Genomic DNA, 25,616 nt, shown 5'->3' with positions numbered 1-25,616 from the left:
ACTCATTTCCTATGTACTGCGCTCGGATTCTCTTGTGCGCGCTCACAGGAAACTCCTCTATCGCACTTAATGTGGCTTCATGTGTTTCACTTCAAGAGCAAGAAAGGTTCGATTCAACCTCATCCGGTTGAACAGATCCGATTCATTGATTATTGGCCGCGCCCTTACAGGTTTGATCCCGACATTCTTCTCTGAACTTAATACTGTTCTCATTGTTATTACCACGCCCGGCGACGTCATTCCCTCCGTGCCAAAAAACACAAGTTCTCTGGCACGAGTGGAGAGTCCCATAATACGCAGAGAGAGGAACTGAGGCAACGCAGATTTGCTGCTTAAGCTCTTTGGATCTTGCGCACATAAAACCGAACCGCGTCGGGCTTTGGGGAATCTCACACTTGAAGAGTGTCCTTGCCGCAGGGGCGGTGTTATTAGTGTCTGGGGCCGGGGCCGGGGCCGGGGTGGAGCCCGCTGGAGCGCAAGTATGCAATAACAAAGCCATGGATGCATGCCTGGAGGCGATCAGGTTAGCACTATGTCACAGGTTTTACGCATAAAACCAGGAGGGGTTACCACGGTAACATCATCCTTCAGCACGTTTTTATTCATTACAACACACGAACATGATTTTAAAAAGCGCACTGCCCGCCTGCATACATACATCGTGCCTGCAGTCTCGTTTAACTGTTCCCAAATGCCTGGTGATTTTTCCTTTTCACACATTCCCTCCGTTTCTCCGGAGCCTGGAACTTTTTTTTTTTTTTTTTAATGTGCGCACAACATGGTGCAAACCCGTCTTTCCCACCAAAGCTTAACGTCAAACAGACGCTGACCAAAGCTCCCAATAAATAGTTCACATCATCAGAATAGAGGATGTGACTCAATTAGCCTAGAAGCATGTTGTCCAACAGATGTTTTAGTGCTCCACCGTCACGGAGAACCTTTTTGGAGCCTTTTTGGAACGCGGACCTGGAGCAGCGCGGCCCCACTAAGGACACCCATATGAGCCGAGTTTCCACTGCAGTGATTTCGTCAGTAATGAGGCACTATAAGCTGCAGATGTTGTGTCAAACTCTCCAGTAGGAACCATGGCAACAGGATGAACACACACACACACACACGCACACAAGGCGATCCAAACACTCCTGTATGTGCTGACTGGGTGCCAAACTAGCCGATGTTTCTCAGGGATTGTAAATACTATACTATAAAAAAAAATGCAAGACAATCCCAGCTGTTTTCGCTTTATGTATTAAAACATATTTAATCGGTAAAGGATGACATCTTTGCATTCGGAAGTTTAAACTTCACCTTCAAAGATTTGACAGAATATCCAGCAGGACAAAGGAATTAATACAAAATAAAAACAAACATCTGGATGATGGTCAATAGAGACCACAGCAGCATCCACATGTTTTTTTTTTTTTTTTAGTACATTAGAAAAACCTAAAGAATGTACATAAACCAGGCCGAGATTGTTAAGAGAGCATGTTTAACATGGTTAAAATCAGCAAAGACAGCAAAACAACATCAAGCATTTCAACATTTAAGAACACCACCGTGCGCACAAAAGTGTGTTTATTAACTACAGCACAACACTCAGTTGTGTTTGGTCACCAAATTAAATCACTGACTGGGAATGACAATGTGGTAAAATAAAACTTTCCAATGAGTGATTAAAACTGGGAGTCGAACGCGTTTGATATCCCCCCCGAAATGTCTGTCTCTTTAAATAAATCTGCACTTCCTTTTGTCTTTCCATTCTACTTTTTTTCCTTCCTCCAGTTCCTTCTGTCGCTTCTCCTGTCTCCCAGCGAATTAGGTGATGTAGATGCGGTGAAAGTCATTGGCTCCGAAGGCACAGTTGCATTTGGGACACTTCCTCTGCCGGGTGTCGTAACGCATCTTCAGACATTCGTAGCAGAACACGTGGAAGCACTTTGTGAGCACGGTCTCCTTGTCTCTCGTGTTGCAGCACGGACAGCGCAGCTTGGCCTGGAGACAAATAAACACATTGAATGCGGGCTAAAGGCTAAATCCTGACTCCAGTCCGATGTTTAGGATGTAACCGGGATCATTCTTGACATTCCCGGTGCACTAAGTGGAGGATTGAGCTCACTTTCTGGGCCCAGTCTCAAGAAAGGATTTATGTCATTCGGGCAAATTAGAAAAGGTGTATTCTGCATTACGACATTTTTTTTCTTCTTCCCAAGACTGACCTCTGTCCATAGCAGATGTTGCCAGAAAGGTGTTGCTATTTTTACGACTCCGTCGCCACTAACAGATGTTGATTAAAGCCGTACATTTCTCACCTTGTACTGGTTGATCTCCTCCTGCAGGATCTCATCAGCATCCGAGTAAACCTCCACCTTCTTCTGTTTCTCCAGCTTGCGTCTCAGCCTGGAAAGGTCCTCCTAGAATTCATTTAAAAAAAAAAAGGGTTGAATTAGCCTTGAGGGTTAACGCGAGTTTGGAATGGCATCCCTAAATCATCCTGACATACCTGCGCTCGTTTCAGGTTGCTGCTCTCCCTCTCCCGCGCTGTGCGGTTCTCAGCCACAGAGACCTGGATCTCCTTTAGCTTGGTCTGCGTGTGCTCCAGCTGCACTTTCAGGTCCTCTGCCAGCTGGGCAGCCTCCACCGCCTGCAGCGAGGAAGGAACCGGATGCAGTCATTTAAGAAAACCCTGATTAGGGTGGCACTCAGAGCCTCCGCTAAGGCCACACAATCATACACGTCAATTTAACAAAAGGCCATCTGCCACGAATACGTGATTCAGCAGAGCCTGGAGCCGTAGCTTCTTATAAACACAATTATATAACACCATCCGCATGTGATTTTCTTACATCATGGATTGTGGAATATTTCCTAGGGAACTCTGAGAAATAGAGAAAAAAAAAAATCCCTGGATCCACCGCGCTTCTCGGCTCCGCATCAGAACGTATTGATTTCTTGTCTGGCTCATGGAAGCCAAACGAAGCCACACACAGACGACCTCGTCTGCAACAGCAACCGTCATCGCTGCGTTGCAATGCGGCGAGCGCCAGTTCCGATATTCGTGCATCGACAAAAGTGAGACCATAGACGCTTTATCCTGTTTACTGCCGACCGTGCATGTTCTCCATTTCTGCACACGTTTTCCAAATCATACCACGCTTGGATCCTCCGCGTAGCTTCCAGGCTACGACTGATTTCAGTTAAAACGTACTACTACTTGTGTGTTTTCTATTATTTATTTAACATTGTTCCGATTTGGAAAATTACTCGCAAATGTGAATGAAATTGGAATCGTGTGTCATGTAAATAAACAAGTATTGTACATTCGTACACGCATTTGCAGTGTTAAACAGTATTTAAGTTAAAATATATCTTATCAATGTGATGTTTTACGCCCCAAATGAAAGTCACAAATTTAAGCAAGCGTCTGAGCGTGATAAAAAATGATGCTATGCGCAAAGTGTGATTTTTGGCACCCGCCTTTGTCCAGATACTTAAGCAGCTCAGAGTCTTGAAAACATCTGGCAGTGATCAAATCGGTCTTTCACAGCCGACACGTTTGACGGGACGTCTCGTCTCTTCTCACCTTCCTCTTGTTGAGTTCTAGTGCTTGTGTGCGGACAGACAGCTCTTTCTCCAGAGCAGCGAGCGTGCTCTGGAGGACGCCCTCTTTTTCCTCGAGCTTCTGCACAACTAACAGCTGGGCATCCACCTGGAGAGTTAAAGCAGCGGTGACAGTTCACACACACACATCAGAGCGACCGGTGACGCATCTCACAGGCCATCGCATCACCTGGGTTTTGAATGTGAGAACTTGGTCCGCCAACTCCTCCTTCTCTTCTTTCAGCAGTTTGTAGATCTGGTTGGATTTGATTCGCTCGCTCATGAGCTTGAAGTTGGCGTCGTCCTTCTCCCGTAGCTGCTGCAGCAGTCGACTGTTCTGCTCCTGCATGTCTTCGAAGGCCTGACCAGTTACATCCATCTCGCTCAGCAGGGCCTCTTCCTCCTCAAGAGAAACAGGAGTCAGGGATCGAAACGCAAAACCATTCCTGGACTCGCGTGTCGAAGAGGAGAAGCCGAACTTCCTCACAACAGTTTGGGTTATTCAACATATTAACCCAATAGTGTTGTAATGTCAAACAAAGCTTCAAAGCGGATCTGCATGAGAACTCCAGACCTCTTCCTCGGCCCAGATCCATCCCACACAAAATTAATGCTTTTCGAACCTGTCTGAGATTTCTGACTTTGAACAAACACAATCACGACCAAGCATTGCGGACACAAAACTTCCTCTTAAACACAAGCGTCTCCCGTTCCAAACACAAACACTCGCGTACTGATTGGAATCAGTGACGCAGGTCCGAGCTCGCTGCGTGGAATCTGTTAACGTGAGGAACAACAGATGTTTGAATTTCCGAGTCCAGTCATCAGATCATTTGATTAATGACCTTAAACCCGTTTGACTCTATATTGTCTGGTGAAATCACACCTGGGTCGGTTACTATGCTACAAGTGTGGGTAGAAAACGTAAACATGCTAAGCTTGAGCCCTTTTTGTTCATGTTGCCTATTTACAGGACAACTAAGGCCAATAAACACAACTCATGAACTCACAAGTAGTTTGTTTATTGGCTCGCGTTGGCAACCTGTCCATCCTGCACAGCTGGAACTGGGAAAGCCAAATGAAAACCATCCCGGTTGAGTCGCTGCGCTTCGACTCCGTGCCACATAGGAAGGCAGGAAAATCAAGGCGAATGGACCAGCGTCGGCTCAAACCGCGTTCCACCTTTTCCTAATTACGTTTTGTCAGACCTCCCAAAATCAAGGAGCAGCAGGTGTTCAGAAATCATCGGTCTGCTTCACGCTCGTAAAATGGAATCATTTATGGAACGACAGTTAAACAACTTTTACAAGAGCCGTGCATTTTAGGCATTACAACTAAATGTTTGCAAACTTAGAGCAACGCTCAGGATGCCTGGGGTGAAGTTAATGCGAGTCATATTCTGTTAACCAAATCCTCTAGGGTTTCATATTCAGCGTAGGACTGCTGTCATTAAAAGTACTACATTACATAACATGGGTGTACCCATTACACAAGTAAAGTTTTCTATTAGTAAGACATGTGTCCCCCATCATGTAATTGTTTAAGTATTTGAGTGCCAAGAGATTAATAACTAACATTACAGCTCAAAATTGCAGGAAAAAAATTCATATACATTAACGCCTCATAAATAAAATTACAAGCAGAACAGATTTAGACTCCGGGTCACTTGGGAAAATGTTATACTCATTGGATGACATTTAATTTGTAGGAATTTCCCATGTGCATAGATTGCATTTAAAATAAAGAGTTAAAAAAAAACACACACACCTGTTTGGTGGCGGCCAGTTTCTTCTGCAGGTGCTCGATGGTCTCTTCTGCCACTCGGATCTTCCTGAGGGCATCTTCGTCCGCCAGCTTCTTGCTTTCCTTCCTCTCCCTCTCCTCCAGCTCTCGCACTCTCGTTCTCAACTCATCGACCTGGCCGAGATAAGGCGGGGATTTGGAATCATGTGCAACGTCTGTTTCAATATCTGATTGTTTTCAGCCAAAATAAATGTTGGAAGAGAACGTCAGGAGGATAACACACCAAGGAACAGACCTCAGCTTTAGATTTACGCTCAGCTGCCATGAGCTGCACTTTGTCCCTCTGCTCCTTTGGAGCCGACTTGTACATGTCCAGCAAGAGTTTCATCTCCTTCTGTGACTCCTGCGCTTTTCTGTGGATAAAGCATGAGACGTTTCATTCCTGCATGTAGCTGGGCGCCGCTATTTTATTATGGCTAAACATTCTGTTGTTATAAATGACGGCAGATTGAGAAACAGGACGTACTTGAGTTCTACTCTGAGGATCTTCAGCGTGTCCGAGTCCTTCCTCTTCAGCTCATCGCTTCGTTGTCTCTCTCTATCGCGCTCCCTCTCTCGTTCTCGCTCAGCCTCCCTCTCCCTCTCCCTCTCCCGGGCCCGCTGTCTCTCCAGTTCCTTCCTCCTCTCCTCCTCTTCCTCCAGGTCTTCATCGTCCTCTTTCTTAACCTCCGTGCTGTCAGTTGTCGTCTCCTCCAGAGTCAGGGCCCCCGTGTCGCCGCTATGACAACGCAGCTGTCAATAAAAGAAGGAAGAAGTGCGTCACTATGTTTAGAGTTTGGCTCTGACTCGCACTTATTACAGCAGAGCAAACACTCATCTGTGCTTCACATCCGCTACCTTGTTGATCTCCATCTGTGTTTCTCTTAGCTTCCTCTTATAGCGCTGCACGTCCCCTTTCAACTGCAGGTTGTGGTTCTGCAGGCTGCTGATCAAGTGTCGCATCTCCCTGTTGATTGGTCCTTTGGGAGCGGAGACAAAAGATTAGCGACGGACGCACGGCACCGTCAATGTTAATATGGAGCCGCAAAATGCAACAAGGTGATATGCTACAGATCCCATGCTTTACAAGGTTCCTATAATATCAGTGCTATGAAACCATCAAGACTCTGATGATAAAATGCATCTTGATATTCAGAGCGTTACTAGTTAATACTTACAGTATTAACCGAAGGTTTTAGCTATTTACAGTCATGAGTTTGCACTCTCTAATAATTTAAACATACATCCGAGTAAAAGTTTACTTTTTATTCCATTAGAACAGTGGAGTTTGTATTTATCACACTGCCTGCAAGAAATAAAATAAAACCACCGACACAAACCTTTGTATGTAAACTAATAAATAAAAACAACTACCGGTACATTATTTATGAATTAAAGTCTCACGAAAAGTCCTTTTGCAGTTCTCAAGCATACCATCATCATCTTATACTCCGACTAAATACGAGCAGAGATTTAGATGCTAATAAAATGCATTCTGTGCAACAACATGGCATCATTTGGGGCGGCTCAGTGGGTCTTGAACCGGAGGGTCACCGGTTCAAGTCAAGTGTAGACTGGCGACTGGATTGGGGCCCGTCTACCTTCGTGGCATTATTGAGGTGCCCTTGAGCAAGGCACCCCTTATCTTATGCCTGATCCGCATGCTACAGCGCCCGATATATGAACGTGTGTTCTTTCTTTCTAATTTCCACTCCCTCTTGTCGAAGCACTGGCGTTTTAAAAAGTACCTGCTTGCTCATTGGCTGCCAGGTTCTGTTCAAACTCAATGCGCAGCATCTCATACTCTTTGCGCACTTGGGCCAGCGTGTCCTCCAGCTGGATGACCTCGGTCCGCAGCTTCTTCTGAAGGGACAGCTCGTCACTCTGAACAGCAGAGAAACAGCAAGAGCTTGTAAAAACAGTGGCAAAAACATCGCTAAGATAGTCGGACCGGCAACAATACGCCAAAGGTAAATGTGAAATGGTGAAAGATGTCAGCCATGTGGTATCGTAACTGATGATTAACAGCCGTTTTCTCATGAGATCAACGCCGATATTTACCTCCATGTGCTCAATCTGTCGGAGGTGGGCATTCTTGGCAGTAAGCAGGAGCGCCCGCGCCTCGTCCAACTGCGTTTTCACACCGAGAGACTCGTTGTACAGAAGGGAAAATTGGGACTGCAGACACTTGTACTCTAGAGTCTCTTTCACAACCTCCTCTGGAATATTCCGTAAATCCATCTGCAAAATCGGGATAGCAGTGAAGACACAGATTTTAACAATCAATAATCTCCAGAAAATGAAAAGGGTTCTTGTTACGCATGTTTCTAATGTAACAGCAGATGACATCCTTACTTTGAGTTTCTCACTCTCCCTCACAGCCTCCTGGAGCTCCACCTGCAATTTCTCCAACTCTGCCATTCGGCTATTTGCCAACTCCTGGTTATGCTCCAACTCTGCATTTAAACTCTCAAACTAAGATAAGAGTAAATATGTTATAGAGAAGGCGACACAAACTAGCATCTGAAACGCGTACATCAATTCACCGCACAGATCTGCTCACTATGAATGCTCACCTTCTGAATGTTCAGTGTGATCTGCCCTCCAGGTAATCCGCCTGAGCTTCCAGTGCTGCTATATCCAGACTTGAGCTGAAACAGCAAGCAGAAGACAAAGATGGAAAACTACAACATTTGTGTTGAGAGACAGAAGCCGCCACTACTCGGAAAAACTGACTATAAAGTCTTTAACAGGTAAATATCAACAAAATGAAGGTAACATCAGAAAAAAGTTAGATTAATAAAACGAATGCACGGCATTAGGTCCTCAAATCTAGTGATATTTATGATATTTAATTGTATTCCATGCATTGGTTTTTGAGGAAAGGTTAAGAAAAGATAGACAAGCATTGTACGCACTGATGCTTCGGCTGACCGTTAACTAAACGGAAGAAAGGAACACGTACAATACAAGACAAGTTCACATTAACGCACCTGCTCCATGGCCTCTGCCAGATGTTTGTTGAGCTTTTGTTCCCTATTGCGGAGCTTCTCAATGTCCCACTGTAGATCCTCCACCGTTGTCTCCATCTCAGACACCTTGGTCTCGGAGCTCGTCACTTTGTCCACTAACTCATTGTACTAAAAGTAAATAAAGGACAAAGATTTAACAACACTGATGTCATCAGCAAGGAACACGAATCAAACATTGCCCCCCCCACACACACACACACACACACACACACACACACGTATTTTACCATTAACATAGCACATTTCTACCACATTCTCTCATAAACATCCACAAACAATGCCGAAGACATTATACCTCCATGGACATCTTGTGCTGTCTGCCCTGCAGGAGAGTGGCGAGGTCTCGTAGCCTGATGTTCTCTTCCAGCAGGGTGTGATTCACACTGATGATGTCAGACTGACTATCATCTTCACATGCTGAAAGTCATGTGCAGCAACAGCTTGAGAACGACTCATGCGTGCATGAATGGCTGTGTCCATAACAGGCACGTTTCAGAGTTACCTGCAGCCTGGACTTGTTTGCACATATCGTCGATGCGGCTGTGCAGCCTGTCAAAGACACAGACCAAACAGGCGATGGCCTCCTTGCTGAACTGCATGCGATGCTGGAGGTGCAGGGTGAGCTCCTCCTCGCTGCTGTGCTCCAATGTCGCCAGAAAACCTTTGGCATTCTCCCTCAAGGGAGGAGGGGGTGGCAATGCATCTGAGCAAACTAGGAGGTGTTTTGTATGAGGTTAGTTGAGATTAGATGATCAGAAATAATAAATTGCAGAGACTCAGCGAATGTCATGTCACCATGGCGATTAGAAATGTGCATGAGCTGATAAAATAATACTGATAGATCGGTTTGTTTGTTTTAACCATAGTGTTAAATCTTATATATTTTCACAACAATTTTCTATAAAAAATAATTCCAAACGCAGCAATACCTCAAGTAATCCTGATTCTGCTCCTGGACTATTTGTGCAGTTTTAATTGATTAAAAAACTAACCACCCGAATCAGATTAATATTGTCAGGTGTATTCTTGACTTCTTACAAAAATATAGACAGAATATATCTACCTTTAAGCAATACAATATTCACTTCATAAAATGTGTTCATGTTTAGTGTGTAAACAACGGTAACGATTGAACAGAAATATTGGGCGTTAAATCGAATACAATGGCAAACAATTTATTTTCATCCCAATTAAATAGCAATACAGACTTTGCTTGTTTAAACATCATTCAAAAGCGGCCCACGAACGCACTCAGCGGGACAGCAGCTTGGTCGGGACAAACGCCGCTCACCTGTTGAGTCCTGGGACGGCTCTGTAGATGTCAACGACTCCTCTGATCCTGCAGGAGGTGCTGGCTGCTGCTGCTGCTGCTGCTGCTGCTCCTCCTGCCGTTCTTCCAGGTGCCGCTCTGCCTGGTCACCCTCATTCTGGCCTTCTGGGAGTGGGGGTGGAGGCACGACAGATGTTGGTGGGGTCACATTTACGGCAGTCGCCTCCACTGCCGTAGGGTCGGGGAGAGGGGCTGAGGGCGGCGCAGGCGTTGCAGTCAAAGTCTCCGGCTCGATACGTTTGCGCAGAATGTGCACGGTCTCTTCCAGCTGCAAATTAGAAAAGTATGAAAGTGTTAATCCTGTATATAAAAAAAAAAAAAAACATGAGCTTGAGATATTTTAGCACAATAACTTTGTGCAAAACACTACTATTAGCTACATACTAAAAATAAAATACATATCACTGTACATTATGCAATATATTAAATGCATGTTGGATGTGACAGATCCGACCCCCTGGCATATCTGTCATTTAAATGGACATTTTTGGAATCAAGCTTCTTTAGAGTACGAAACACAGATGCACCTGTGACCAGTAGCGATTGACAATCAGCAGGGTAGTGTCGTCAGTGGCTTGTCTTTTCTCCAATTTCTCAATTTTCTCTCGTAACTCGTCCTCCATTGCCTGTCTCTGCTCCAATCGCTCACACAGCTTCTTATTCTTGAACTGGAGGACCTTCATGTCCATCTCCTCCTGCAAAAAAAAAAAAAAACAGGCACACCAAGATGAGAGAAATCAGAAACTCTGGGTGTTTTGTTTTTGCAAATAACACACGGAAATCTCACAACGTCAGTAGAAATGGTATTAAATAGGTGTAAACGATGGAAGTAAAATCCAAATGGGTTACCGTGGAGGAGATGCCAGCGATGCGTATCGGCTCAATGAGTGTGGTGGTGGTCTTCTCCTCTTTCTTACTTTTCTTCTCAGGTGGGCCAGGGCTATCCCCCCCCGAGGGACGTTTCCCTCCCCCAGCACCTGACATCTTCCCTTCACCTGCAAGAAATCACACATGCCATGAAATCGCTGCGATGCCTCCAGCTTCGAGAAGAGAAATGCCAGCAGTTGTGCTAATTCACAGAGTTGTGAATGTGCAACTCATTCATTTAATGTCACGTCAATTAGCTTCGCCTAATATTAGAAGCGAAAGGCTACTGAATTTAAATTGCTCTTAATGCTCGTCTGCTGGTGCTCCTGTGACATTTAACTCCTGAACATCACTTCCTTAAAAGCTATCGCCATTTTAATCTGCAAGTTATGTTCTATTACCGAACACAATCACGCTAGCTAACGCTAGCTAATGCTTGCTAATGCTAACGTTTACTCTACGAGTCCTGCTAATCTAAACTGCGCTTTGTCCCGCGGATTTAATGACTGGCGTTCAGCATTTTTTTTAACTCACTTGTGATGTTTACATGTATATGAAATCCTAAATGCACAAACGTGTTTAAACTGTTCTATTTCATGAAAGTTACAAACCTTCACAAGAAGCGACTAAAAATGACGCTGAGAGCGTCCAGAGAAACACGGGAAGTGACGACAATATACTTCCGCAAATGACAATATTTTAGTCAAGAAAATATTTGTATTGTTAGATAGTAGTACCTCAAAATATCACGACTCGATCCTAATTTTAATATCTTCGGAAAATAAAAAAAATTATTGAAATATAATTCTTTAAAACCATCATGTACTGCAATCTTCAATCCGGACTCAAGGGGGCGGTACCGCTCAACAACAGGCTATAGTATCGCGGAATGTGGCTAGAATGCAAACGCTGTTCGGATGCTAGCTACCGGAAGTTAACATTTTCTATCGCTAACTTCGATACGGCCAACTCTTTACCGCGCACCGATATGGCTTTCAGATAGATTTAGATGTAACGTTGTTGCACTGATTCCTTCTTCGCCGTTTCCTCGCCCTCTTATTTAATTGCATGCTTACGCGGTGAGTAAATTAGCGTCCCGTAACGGTGAGTGAACTTGTTTTGCAGTAAGGCCACAACCCGAGAACACAGCTTGTTATGTCATGATGGACCGTGGACATGTTTTTAAAATTACAACAGAAAGTATTGTATGTGTGAATCCAAATAATGTCCTGCTTATTAGATTTTTTTTTTTTTTTAACCTCAAATCCGCAGAAAAGAAAACACTTCCTTGTCAGGAGTTAGCCCAGTAGTTTGTATTTTATTGTTTCTTGTAGATCTATATGGTGTCACCATGACCAAAGACATCATTGTAGGAGATGAATTACCAGACTGGGTGGGCGCCAAAGAGTTCTACCAGAAATATGATCCCAAGGAGGTCATCGGAAGGTAGAACCGCAAAATGAACCTTAAATCTCGGAACATCAGTGAAATCCAATGCGTATTTAATGTTCTCTGTGGTTTCCCAGGGGTGTGAGCAGTGTGGTGCGCAGGTGTGTGCACAGACACGCTGGTCAGGAGCTGGCAGTGAAGATAATTGAGATCACAGCAGAGAAGATGACTGCCCAACAGCTGGAGGAAGTGAAAATCTCCACACTGAAGGAGATCCAAGTCCTCGACATGGTGAAGGGACATCCCTCTATCAGTACGTCGGACGTCTGCTCTTTCGACTTCAAATTTCACATCAGTTTTCAAAGTGTTAAAAGAATGTTGTGTGTTTTCCCCCCCCTTTTAGTCACACTCATTGATTCTTATGAATCTGCAACCTTTATATTTTTGGTTTTTGACCTGTGAGTATTACAGCAAACGGCTACAATGCAAAGGTCTTAACCAGTTCCACCATAAATGTTTATTTTTGTTTATCTTGTTTTTGTTTACAGCATGAGGAGAGGAGAGCTGTTCGACTACCTCACTGATAAAGTTACTTTGACTGAAAAGGAAACCAGGTCGGCACCATCAGATCACTTGATTTACTCTGAGTCACCCTCATCAAACATTAATTCAACTGTATATGCATTTTATAGCCACCAATCAGTTTCAAAAAACATGTAGTCACAAAACAAGCGTCAAGCACAGCACACATAAATCGTCTTAAGAGTTGTTTGGGAAACATCTCTGCATGGAAAATGTAGAGGTTGAAACCCAACCACCCTACAGGACTTAATAAAACGAACGCATTCCACCCACAGGAGCATGATGCGGGCTCTGCTCGAGGCCGTACGATATCTCCACTCCCTAAACATCGTTCACCGGGACTTAAAGCCTGAGAATATTCTCTTGGACGATCAGGGACACCTCAAACTATCTGACTTTGGTTTCTCAGTACAGCTGCAGCCCGGAGAGAAGCTGAGAGGTACTGTAATATAAGATGGGGAAAAGATAATGATCTGTTTAGACGTGTGAATCATTTACATTGCCTGAGGTTAAAATGTTCTGTTGTTGCTTTCTAATTAGAGCTTTGTGGGACGCCTGGTTATTTGGCCCCTGAAATACTGAAATGTTCAATGGATGAAATGCACATAGGATACGGGAAAGAGGTCGATCTGTAAGTCTTTCATTTTATCAGAATATACTGGATGACAATGCACGATTCTTACATTTTTCTTCATAAATTCTCACCTTTTCGAACATGTGTTCTAAAGATGGGCATGCGGAGTGATCCTTTTCACCTTACTGGCTGGTTCGCCGCCATTCTGGCATCGCAAACAGATGCTGATGCTGAGGATGATCATGGAGGGCCGCTATCAGTTCAGCTCCCCTGAGTGGGATGACAGGTCTGACACGGTGAAAGACCTGGTAAGACGGCTAACCCTTGGAGTTTTGCCTTTCATTTTCGTGCAGCCATAGCGATGCTTCAGTTTTTGATCGTTAACAGACTTGTGATTTTTCTCACATGAGATCATGAGGTCAAGCCGCCGTGCTTATTGTTTCGCTGTGCAGATATCCAGGCTGCTGGTGGTGGACCCCTTTTCCCGTCTGACTGCTGAGCAAGCCTTGGCGCATCCCTTCTTCATGCTGTACCAGAAGGAAGAAGTACGATTATTCAGCCCCAGAAAAACATTTAGGGTGAGTCGCAGGATTAAAAAGAAAAATAATTTGCATCTGACGTGATTTAAGCCGTAGTTATTTTTTCTAAAATCCCATTTGCCGTTGTGTTTTGCAGGTGTTGATCGTTACTGTGTTGGCCTGCATCAGGATGTACAGCCGTTATCGCAGGGCCCGGCCGCTGACTCGGGAGGTGCTCGCCCGAGATCCCTACTCCCTTCGCGGGGTCCGAAAACTCATAGATGGCTGTGCCTTCCGCATCTACGGGCACTGGGTGAAGAAAGGGGAGCAGCAGAACCGAGCTGCCCTCTTTCAGAACACCGCTAAGGTCATGCTGCTGGACCTGGAGGACTTTGAGACATGATAGGTCAAAGTCCTTCTCCACTGTTTTTGTTTTTATTTAAGCGTTTGCGTGTGGTGCCATGTCAGTATTTGTTCTTGACGCATTACTATGTTTAGTTTTAAGAAGTTGAATTCGGGCGGACAGGAATGTTTGCGTGCCTTTTTAATGCACACTCTGGTTCTACGAGTTACATTTAAAAAAAAAAAAAAATACACAACTTGATGTTCCTTATCTGCCCTGATCAAAGTCTGTGGTTGTTTTTGAAAATGTTTTTTTCCAGGTCAAGTGAAAGACGCGTTGCACAGTTGTTTTAGAGAACACATCACATATAAGTACGTAATGTATATTTAAGGTTTTACATGCTATTGGTCGTAACCGAAGGCGGTGTTTCTAACCACTGTGCGGCTGAAGTGAACATTAAATGTGCACTTTCTAATTTTGTGTAAATAGTTGTATATTTTAAAGAAGCTCAGATTTAAAAAATATTCCGGCATTACAAATCCACACCGGACCATTTCTTCTTTGAGGATCTTGGAGCTGTTATGCATGCAGACATTCCTCGGCAACTCATCTACAATAACTGTGAAAAGCATCTGTGACTGTATTCCCTATTTAAACAAACCAACGCCATTCCTTTGCCAGTTCATTCTTCAGTTTAATACGTGGTACTTTTTCTTCTCGGTACCTGCTTGAGAAGTGTACAGTAATGATAGAACAACCATTGTACTGTATATGAAGACGAAAGGTTCTAATAAAACAGATCTGTCAGTTAAAATTGACTTCTTGTGTTTGTTTCATCTATTTCTTGTGTTTGAGTTGTGGGGAGTCTAGTGGTCTGGTTTGCTGATCTACAATTTGTTTAATTTGCTGATCGAGTTGTCCAGACAAGAGCGCCATCTGTTCTTTGATCTCTTTCTCAATCATTGCCTTCAGTTCCGAGTTTGAACCTGCAGATGAGAAAATGATTTTGGGTGAATTTCGCTTCTGTCCGCGCGGTCCTTGTCTAATTAGTGATCCTACCAGGTGTGGGTCCCTCTGGCTCTGGGATGGATGTTTCCTGCGTCTGAGGAGAGCTGTCTGTCTTTAGCTCTGCTTCGGCTTCCGCCACATTTTCCGCATCTGGTGCTAAAAAAGTAGGTAATTGAATATTGTTCCGTCATCTAAAACATCACAAAATATCCTTTTCTAAATGCAACAAATTATAAGATATTAATATTTTATTGGCCTCCCTCTAATTATGTTCTAGTCGCATGATAAACATTTTATTATTCTTTTTCTTGCAATTAAGATTATTTGTACTTCTAAAACTGCAGATAATACATTACATTTTTTACCTGGAGCAGAAGAATCCTCCTTGAAATGTTCATCATGTTCTGAAATCCCGGAGTAAGTCAAAGACAAATCAAGTTTTACCTGTAAAATTTGAAAACTCGTTATTGACTTGTTAAAAGATTATGAGTAATTTCTCAAATCAACTCAGTCCCCCCCCAAAAATAAAAATTTCTTCTGATCTGTACCTGTGGAGTGAAAATGTATTTGTAGAGTTTGTAGTGTCGCATGTAGCCATCATAGATGTACTGAAAGATGGAATTCACCTCCTCACAGCTGAAGAGGTTGATACTGAAGGGAGGTCGCTTTTAAAAAGGAAACATAGACAAATATTACATGAAAACTATTCATGTTGGAATGATGTATGTAAAAGTAAAATAGTTACAAACCCTGACTGAGTGACAAAGAAGTAACTCCTTGCAGTATTTGAAACCCTCTTCTATGTTGTTGAGTGGAGTTTCTGCAAGGAAGGAGTTTTTACATCAATTGTCTGAACACATTAAGCTGTAGTATTTTTGAGCATACTACCTTTTTCTTATTGTTTAAGTACTGATTTGGTTTTGGACTTGTTTAGCTGCAGAGATAGCTCATGCATTACCTTTTCAGCTCATGCTTTTTAAAAGCCACGTCCATCCTAAAACCGCTAAGTCCACAGTCAAGATAACAATGAGGTGACTTCACTTACCTACGTTAACCTCATGGATGGACTTTATGATGGACAAGAGAGCGGACGTTTGTTCTGGTTTGAAGCTGCGATCTCTGCAAAAAAGGATGGTCTGGACATACAGCTCCAGCAGAACTCCTCTTCTGGGTTCCGGAAGGTCGACTCCAAGCACACTGCATAAAACGCTGTCAAAGACGCCGAGTCAGAATTCATGATTGATTACAAATATACATGCTTCTGGTTCGGGGGCAGAAACCTCTCCAGCTCAGGAATGAGCTGTATTTTGTCGATCATCTCCATGTCATGGTAGCTTACGTCTGTCCTGAAACATCCAGGGAATGGATTCAGCACATGATTAATCATGCAAACCAGTGGAACAGAGCATATAATCTGACTTTGTACACACAGCCCTTACCAGAGCATGACTTTAGCTTTCAGCTCCCGTGGAACCTGCACGACAAAACAGACTTTGTTTCACATGCAAAGCATTTCAAGCATTACGGGGCAGAACTGGGACTTGGTTGGGACTTGGGTCGAGTCCCAGCCCAGACAAAATATGGAGTGTGGACTGATGACTGGAGAGGGGCCCAGTCTACCTCCGAGGTGCCCTTGAGCAAGCTCTACAGCCCTTTACAGCTATTCTGTCAATGCTGAACAGTAAAGTGTTAGCTAAAGTCAGGTAACATTTGATCTCAAACGAGTTCAGCAAGCAGGCGGTAAAATAAACCAAAGATCTAAGTAGCTATTTCAAGTCAAACTTACATTGTAGACCAGAGCCTACCTTTATTTTCGTGTCCATTGTTGTTTTCTTTCAATTTAACCAAGTTAGAATTTGACAAAAAATAATTAAAATTTTGTGTTTGTCGCAAAAATAACACGTAAACTCTTATTTAAAAAAAAAAGAAAAATGATTTTTCAGTTCAAAAGTAAACAAATACAAACGGACGTTGTGTTTTTACCATTAGACGCACTCGGTGATAAGTTATCGAGACAACGCGGCCATTTCCTGTTTGGACGCCGCCTCGCTGTATCCTAGCAACAGTATTCCTTTTTTCCGGTTTTCTGCACTGAAACGTAAGTAAGAACTGAGAATAAGTAAATAATACATTCAAAACAAACACACGAATGAAAAAGAATAAATCCGCTGATATTTTTCGGCAGCTCGTCACAAAACTCTCAAGACACGAGAGGACATAAAGTAGACGCTGCTAACAGCAAGCTACTAATTATCCATTTATTTATATGGGTTAATAACGATAAAATAAATAAATAAATGGCAGATCCAAATGCAATCGATCCACTTCAAATAAGTAAAACAAGGAGATACCAAAATGTTCGCATGTTGACATCTGAGTAAGACTAGAATAATGGACAGGGGACAGGGGACAGACAGGGGACAGCAGCATTAGGCCTGAACATAAAGGAGTCGTGCACTGACTGAGCTGTGCACGGTGTGGTCTAAAGAACTTTATCCCCCTTTAATCCACTTTGCCTTCTGCTCCACGCAGGTGGACGGACACGCGTGTCAGATGGAGCAGGGCAAACACGCCGCTCCATTTGTAAATGCGCCTTTACTTTTTTTGGGAACGGAACCCTCTCTAACGATGAAACGTGGATGTTTGGATTTAACATTTTAGCTTTGGAGTATCTTTAATTTATCTACGACCTACTTCGTAATCATCATCAGTGTATTTGTAGACATGGAGGAACCTGACATAAGACAACAAAAGCTGGACAACCAGGTAAAGATTATTAGTGCATGTTTGACATAATTTACTCATCAATTAATCTGAGATAGCTTCTAAAATATTCTTAATCGGTACAACAATTATAATGCACTTCAAATGACTGATAATTAGTAGATTTTTTTTTTTTTTGTCACTAGTAAAAGCACATGTAGGACGGTCGAAGACTAAAGTAATTAGTAATTAATGCTATACTCACAGGTTCATCCAGAATCAGAGGGGTCTCAACCCTCAGATGGACATACCTGCATACCACAGGCGATATCTGGGATTTGATCAATTTACACAGCCAACAAGATCTATGTGGTTACTTTTATAAGAGAATCTACTGTTCATAATTTCCACAGGATTTAGTGCAAAGTCTGTTGAGTGTAGTTGTCCCCATTTGCATAAAAAATTATATGTACATTGTGGAAATATTTGATTCTTGGAGGAGACAAAATGTCACAATAAGAATGGTTGATTTTTGTGGAATATGTTGCAAGTAAGAGTAATTGTTACTCTCAGTGTTTTCTGATTACAAATAACGGATAATCTGAGGCGATTTTAAATCAAATGAATGAATGAAATTTTCCTCTGTGTTTATCTATCAAGCGTATTTAACTTCTAAATAGAAGTTAAATGTCTTCACCAGAGACACTTTTCCATTTCTGTGTGAGAAGCAAATTCAATCACGCAACATGAATCTTTTAGATTTAAGAAGCGCTCGAGTTGCTTTGTTGATGTATACGAGCATTGACAGTTTGAATTGGAATTCTAATGCCCAGTCGCCCCACAGCGAACCCTCTTAATGAAAAAGCAGCAAAAGAAGAGGGCGGATTCTCAAATGGTGGTGGCCAATCGAGACGCTCGCCAAAAGCAGAGAAACCGAAAGCCCAAAGCGGAGCATTCTGAGGAAACGGCGCTGTTGATCAGCCAATCCCTGAGCAGCACGTCCCTCAGTGGTCAGTATTAGAATCCTTACTCTGTGTAGCAGATGAAGAACCGACTATTGATTGAAAAATCTAATAATAAATAATATTAGATAGAAATGATTTTTGATTGTGTTCTACGTAGATCAAGTTGAATACGCTCTTGATAACCCACTGGATGTGATTACACTGGCTGACTGTGACACGATGGCGAGCATGATGTCAGAGACGCCTGGCGCTCCCCGGACAATGGACCTGGAGATCGACAAGGAGCCTGCGGGGAGCTGCGAAGTGAAGCGTGACAGTCGGGTGGAGGGGGAAAAGCCGAGGAAGAAAGACGTGAAAAAAGAGAAAGCTCAACGTGAGAACGGGCGAAATGTTTCACTTGTGTTCCGTGTCTCCATCTGTACACTAACAACTACTTTCCTCTGATAAATGATTCACGATCGACTCGCTGTCTTTCCAGTGGTGGAACAGATCGACGAAAAGGAGGCAGATAAGGAAAAGGGAATGGATAAAATAAATAAAAAGAAAGACAACGTGAAAAAGTCTGAAGAGCCGCAGACGACAAACACGACGACCAAACAAGAGCGTAAAAGTAACACCAATGTCCAGAGTGTCGTTACCATACGTGTGTCTGCGTAGCGCTCTGCACATCACACAAGGTGCCGTTACAGCAAGTGTTCCTTTTTCTGTAGAGAAGAATGTTTCAACCGCGGAGAACGAGTCGGAGGAGGCAAGTTCAAAGAGCAGCGAAGGTGACGAAAGCGATGATGAAGGAGACGATGAGTGCCGGAGGCCCATCCCTCAAATGCCAAAGAGGAAAAAGCAGCTTGACACACGTGAGCAATAGAATGGTTTCGACATGTTTTAACGAGCAGCAATAACCGCTGAGTTTAATGTAAAGGCTAATGTTGACTCTCATCCCAACAGTCAGGTGCCAAATAAGTGACGAAAGCAAAGACGAGGAGATCCAGGAAAATGAGACAAAGGAAAAAAGGAGAAATAAAGAGAAAACTACGCCGAGCCTGGGTTCCCTGAACTCCAATTACAAGGAGCTTTCGTCTTCTGACTCTGAATCCCACGACAGAGTGAGAGTCTCTCATGCGTGAAAAAAGGAAAATTGTTTCTATTTGGCATGGAAAGTATGTGAGAATGTTTTTTTCTTATCACTTAGTCAACATCTCCGCTGTCGGTGGACGACCTTGAGGAGTTTGCTCTGCGTCCGGCCCCCAGAGATGCAACGATCCAGTGCAGGGTCACCAGAGACAGGAGAGGCATGGAGAAAGGCATTTACCCAACGTACTACCTCCACATGGAGAAGGAGGACGGCAAGCGGGTTGGGACATCTGCACAGCATTGACACAGCCATTGCACTTCTGTTTAACTTTACTGACTTTTTTCTGTTTATTTTATGTTCCTTTACTTTATGTTATTTCCAAGGTGTTTCTAATGGCAGGCAGGAAAAGAAAAAAGTGCAAAACATCAAACTATCTCATCTCCACTGATCCCACAAACCTTTCCAGAGACACAAGCTGCTATATAGGAAAACTAAGGTATGTTATGTTAAAGAATAGAACGTTAAACCAAATGATTTTTTTCCACATGTCTTTTAGCCGTCGCTACGAAGACCGAGGTTCGGCTGTTTGCTATACACAGCCAAACTGCAAGATGCCACTAAATCTGGCACTTTGGATGTTATATACTCTCCACAGCGAATTTCCTGGCATCAATTGATTAAATTCAAATGTTATTTGATTTCTATGGACCCAAATTGTTTATGGACACCAAAAATATCTGATGTAAAAAACAACTGAACAACAAAAGAATGTGATCCTGATTTGGGGGATCACTATTTTTTCAATTCCATCCACCTGTAATTTGGAAGGTAACACTCGCCAGCAATGAAAGCGGACGATTCACAAATGTACATACGTGTTAATTGCTTATATGACATCACCAACAATGACTCCAAAATAAGAGTTTTTAGTTTTTCTTTTGTCATTTTGGGACATCATTTTAAATGGAAATACTGCAAATGCACCTGGTAGCTGTTGTTTCTTCTTGTCCCGCCTGGTTTTCACATCATGCATCTCAGACTCTGTTCTTGCAGGTCTAATGTTCTGGGAACAAAGTTCACAGTCTATGATAGTGGTGAAAACCCAGAGAAAAAACCTTACATCAAAGAATGTGAGTCAGTGCGGCAAGAGCTGGCTGCAATCTGCTACGTAAGTTCAAAATGGGTCTTAATCCTGTGTCCTGTTAACACACCATGCAAGAGATGAAGAGAAAAAACAAACCACTTCCTTTTTTGCCTTTTGTTTTCCAGGCGACGAATGTGCTTGGGTTTAAGGGTCCAAGGAAAATGACTGTGATCATCCCTGGCATGTTGGAAAATGATGAAAGAGTGTCCATTCGTCCGAAAAACGTATGCTGAAGAGATCTTCAAATCTACACTGACATTCAGAGTGAAATATTGCTCACATTTTCGCATTATTCCAGGATCTTGAGACTCTACTGGTTCGCCACGGAAATGGCAACACAGACAAACTGGTGACCCTGGTGAATAAATCCCCGAGTTGGAACGAAGAGACTCAATCGTATGTGCTCAACTTCCACGGGCGTGTCACCCAGGCCTCGGTGAAGAACTTCCAGATCATCCACCCTGATAACGGTGAGCTTAACTTATTGTCTCCTCTTACTCCTCTCTACTCACAAAGGGAAACTGCCTCATGTTCCAGCGTCGGTGTCATCCTTTGCCTTTTCCTCCTCCAGAGGATTACATAGCGATGCAGTTTGGCCGTGTGGCAGAAGACGTCTTCTCCATGGATTACAGTTTCCCCATGTGCGCCCTGCAAGCCTTTGCCATCACCCTGTCGTCCTTTGATGGCAAGCTGGCCTGCGAGTAGATGCGCGCTGGTGGGACCTGGATAGGAAGTTAGAGTTTACACTAAAAATTGTTTTAATAGTATGGTATTATTTTACAGATCATTTCAGTCAAAGTCATTACAACCGACTGTGATGCGAAATGTCATGCTTGTAAGACTTTTATTAAATGTTGTCTCATGCTGTTAAATATTGTGACAACACTACCAATGAAATATTAAATATTAATACAACGTTTGCATGTCTGTTTATGATTTTAAATTAATATATGGTACTGTTCATGTACTTTAATACATCCACCTAGACAATTAACAAACACACACACCTGCTGTCACAACGCAGACAGGTGGAAGCCAAAAGCACGACGGAAGAAGGGAGGCCAGTAACGTTACTTTAAGGTACCAGCAGACAAATCAGAATTGGGCAGGCAAATAGGCGAGTTCCGGGAGGCAGATAGAGTTCATAAACCAGGCAAACAATCCAAAACAGGCAGACAAATCCAAAAAAGACAAGCAGGGCAGGTACACATGAATCAGAACGAGAACAGGAGTGCTGGAGAGCAAGAAGGAGTGAGGGCCGATGAGAGATGAGCTGCAGGAGGAGAAGATAGGAGAGGTTAGTGCATGGAAAACTACTGATCCTGCTCATGCTGTGACACCTACGGACAATAAGCTGCAGGATTCTGGAAGTTGGAGAAAGCCCACATAGACACGGGGAGAACATGCAAACGCCACACAGAAAGTAATCAAACCTGGAACCTTCTTGACGCGAGGCAACAGGGCTACCCACTGCGCCACCTTGCCGTCTCGCTGTAATACATACATTTGCAATTTGAAAAAAATATGCTTCTGGTCGTTTATCAACAGCAGAGTGGGATACACGTTTAGCAATGCATTTAAAAACTGAAAAGAAAAAACAACCAACCTTGTATCATATGTTGCCTAACTGAAAAAAGATTTAGAGACAACCATATGAGAGTTTCTGCTGTTGCACAATATGCAACCTTCAAAAAAAAAAAATACATTAATCTCATCTAAGAATCATTGGTTATCTCAAACTTTCATTACAAGCTCACGTGTGGGCATACGAGGGGCCGGAAAGCCATCTAGGTTTCCACAAACAGAAATAGGCCTTCATGCCAAACTGTGGTCAAGTAAGCTTGTCAGAAATTTATATTTTATTTTGATAGCGAGAAAGTGTGGAAACATGTTTTTTTATGTGTCTTATTGAAATGCTCTTCTCTCTTATATTAAAAAAAAAAGATGCAGCGTTGCTTGTGTTGCCTCAGAACACAACAATGAAGAGTCTGGTTCAATGCATTTCAGTAAAAACTATGATCTGCCCTACTCGGCTTAAACGAAGTGGCATGCAGTGTCGGGTTGCAGACAGCGACTTCCTCTTGATACGCAATCACCCAGTGTGTGAGTTTAGTGTGTCTACAGACTGGAAATCAACACAACCAGGACACAGCCGGAGTCGAGCCGATCTGTGGACAAACTGATGATGATGAATATATTTCTTAGATAGATGAACGCCATCTAGAGCAGAAGATGTCTAAAGCCCACTTCCACTTAGATCAGTTCATGGGAACGGTAAAGAAAAAAGGAAATATTCATTTCTGCTACTGGAAATATTATTCTACTGTACATATTCAGGGTATTCGAATATGCTTTTCTGTAATGTATTTGGATAAATAGTCCAAATAGAATTTATTTTCCATATGAACAAAATTTTGGAACAAATCCTGAAAAATCCTTTTTATTACGATTCTCTTTTAATCCGAGCATCTTTGATGCAATTTGGGACGATTAAGCCATTCTAGTTCATGTGACAGGTGGAGTTTCATCATTTTTTTTGGTGTCTAATCAGCTCGTCATTGTGGTGAGTTTCGCCACAGTGCTGCTGTGACATGAACGTCTTCCAGTATTTCACCAATTCAGCAGGTCACCAAGCAGGAAGCCGTCAGAAGGGCAGTCAGAGATTTGATCTGATCTCCCTGCAGAGTTAAACATGAGCAGACCATTTGGCGTTTTGTATTTTACTTAATTCTGATTCAAGGTAAATAGGATTTAATCAAGAAGGAAAAAAAAGACATATTTTGCACATATTGCATTTCACGCCCGGTCCATGTGCAAATTCTTCTTCCTCTGCGCCTGATAGTGATCGTGATCAGCGTGAAGAGACTGACAGGAAACTCCCTCTCTCTCAGCCAACTTTAAAACTTTTCAGCTGCCCTTCAGGACGTCACAACGTTATCCCCTCTGTGCTGCGCTGATGTCTGGACCATTTGCTGTGATGGGTCAGAGCCCTCTGATCTCGGTTCTGCTCCTGCCTCTCTGCCTGCAATGGAATCCGGTCACAGGTTGTATCTGCTGTTATTTTCACTTATAGCTAGATCTGTCGCTCATTAAAACACGAGTCAGTTAAGATTAGTTTGCTTCTTTATTTCATGAAAAAGAAATACACTTCACCAGTTAAAAGTCTTCCCATACAAGTAAATATTCGTAATTATGTAGACAGCCATTCATAAAAAAATCACTTTCTAATTTACTGTTTTAAAAGGCTATTCTGAAACAATCTTCACGTACCTATGAAAAATAAGGAATTTTCCTGCAGGCCACAAAAACATTTAGATTTTAAAAATGTATATAAGGTGGATTCATCACTGGCCAGAAAACAAACTCCTTTTTAATTGTGTATGCATAAACGGTTTGCTAGGAACTGACCTCTACGTATTTCCAGGAGTGGCCCACCGTCTCCGCTGTGTGAACGATTACCTGCTCACCATTAACTGCTCCCTGAGCGTCGGAGCTTTGGAAAACCCTTCGGAGAACAACAGCTACTGGCTCATTTTCAAAGAATCCAATGAACCGTGAGGCCCGATTCTCATCATCCTATAAGCATAATGAGATCATAAGGGATGTCTGATCGATGGCCCTCCTTGCACAGAGAGAAGTTTGAATGCATGCTGGCCAAATCCAATGGCGATTACTTCTGTTCCGCTAAAAAACACAACCTGACGCCTGACGACGACGACTATTACTCGGTGACCTTTTCGGATATCGACATCTATGAGATCTCCTTGTGCCATAACGGAAGCAACGGGTCTGAACTCTGTGAGCTGCTGGACGAAGAATACAGGCCTTCTACGAACAGTAAGAAACACGCCGGTCTGCTCTCACAATATGAATCCGTCTCGTATTTATGTTGTCTTTACTGCGCTCTCTCCTCAGTTAAACCAAACGCACCACGCTGCCTCACGCTGAGCTGCAACTCAAGCCAGCACCACTTCAGCTGGAAAGGTGCTGAGGAATACGTGTTCACCGGCCTGATGCGAACCCTGATCTACCAGCTCCAGTATTTCAAAGGAGGAGACAACGATGACGTAAACATTGAAACAACTAACCGACTAATGACAGATAAAATAACGATGTCCTTCTCCGATTTGTGGACCTTTCGGAATCGGAATAAATCGATTTGGGTTATTTCTTTCAGTCGATTCCACGAGACATTAACACTGAAAATATGGATTGCTCTGTGGGCGATGAGGATTTTGAGCCAGACTCACAGTATACCGGCAGAGTGCGATCCAGCCCTAATCAGGTCATTTACAAAGGACAGTGGAGTGACTGGTCTGGTGAGGTCACCTGGAGGACAAAGCCAACTGGAGAAGGTGAGTCTACCTGAGGACCAGGTGTCTCAGAAATCAGATCCACCGTCTTAACGTAACCCCGAGCTCACGTGTCCATACAGGCGTCCCACCGAACCCATTTGGTTTTGGACTGGAGGTCATCATCACCCTGTGTGTGATCACGATGTTCCTTTTGCTTCTGTGCTTTGCTCAAATTAAAAAGTAAGGTTCTCCTCCAGATGTTTACTTATGTTTACAGTACAGCACTTATTCCCTAAAATCTCAGAAGTCGTCTTTTCGGTTCCTCCCAGATGGAGACAAAGTGCCTTCATCCCGACTCCAGCGCCGTACTTTGACAGCCTCTACAGTGACTGCCGGGGAGACTTCAAAGTAAGCT

General features: G+C 43.2%; 3 protein-coding genes and 1 pseudogene across 3 annotated transcripts; 2 read left to right on the top strand and 2 right to left on the bottom strand.

Moving 5' to 3' along the window:
- Positions 1-1,232: 1,232 nt before the first annotated feature.
- rnf40 (ring finger protein 40) lies at positions 1,233-10,725 on the bottom strand. The gene is made up of 19 exons (XM_068758396.1): positions 10,591-10,725; positions 10,269-10,436; positions 9,703-10,009; positions 8,914-9,123; positions 8,707-8,828; positions 8,373-8,519; positions 7,956-8,030; positions 7,735-7,854; positions 7,441-7,620; positions 7,128-7,263; positions 6,238-6,359; positions 5,867-6,132; positions 5,636-5,753; positions 5,365-5,514; positions 3,788-4,000; positions 3,581-3,706; positions 2,501-2,641; positions 2,310-2,411; positions 1,233-1,992 (listed from the first exon to the last, which is right to left on the bottom strand). The coding sequence occupies exons 1-19, from the start codon at positions 10,723-10,725 to the stop codon at positions 1,816-1,818; spliced, it is 3,015 nt and encodes a 1,004-aa protein (XP_068614497.1). The 3' UTR covers positions 1,233-1,815.
- A 1,234-nt stretch (positions 10,726-11,959) lies between these two features.
- On the top strand, positions 11,960-14,074 carry LOC137914915 (phosphorylase b kinase gamma catalytic chain, liver/testis isoform-like; annotated as a pseudogene).
- A 777-nt stretch (positions 14,075-14,851) lies between these two features.
- On the bottom strand, positions 14,852-16,845 carry LOC137914914 (cilia- and flagella-associated protein 119-like). The gene is made up of 9 exons (XM_068758401.1): positions 16,828-16,845; positions 16,462-16,496; positions 16,303-16,368; positions 16,068-16,231; positions 15,772-15,842; positions 15,571-15,687; positions 15,388-15,466; positions 15,074-15,178; positions 14,852-15,000 (listed from the first exon to the last, which is right to left on the bottom strand). Exons 1-9 carry the CDS (start codon positions 16,843-16,845, stop codon positions 14,852-14,854), a joined length of 804 nt encoding a protein of 267 aa, XP_068614502.1.
- Positions 16,846-17,746: 901 nt separating this feature from the next.
- On the top strand, positions 17,747-21,611 carry LOC137914922 (tubby protein homolog). Its single transcript, XM_068758410.1, has 12 exons — positions 17,747-17,788; positions 18,570-18,735; positions 18,848-19,063; positions 19,169-19,300; positions 19,401-19,544; positions 19,636-19,793; positions 19,880-20,041; positions 20,146-20,258; positions 20,816-20,930; positions 21,032-21,130; positions 21,205-21,376; positions 21,478-21,611. Exons 1-12 carry the CDS (start codon positions 17,747-17,749, stop codon positions 21,609-21,611), a joined length of 1,653 nt encoding a protein of 550 aa, XP_068614511.1.
- The last annotated feature ends 4,005 nt before the right edge of the window (positions 21,612-25,616 follow it).

Source organism: Brachionichthys hirsutus, unplaced genomic scaffold (genome assembly GCF_040956055.1).
Source record: "Brachionichthys hirsutus isolate HB-005 unplaced genomic scaffold, CSIRO-AGI_Bhir_v1 contig_866, whole genome shotgun sequence".
In the NCBI taxonomy this organism is placed as follows: domain Eukaryota; kingdom Metazoa; phylum Chordata; class Actinopteri; order Lophiiformes; family Brachionichthyidae; genus Brachionichthys; species Brachionichthys hirsutus.
This window is presented reverse-complemented; position numbering and strand designations above follow the sequence as displayed.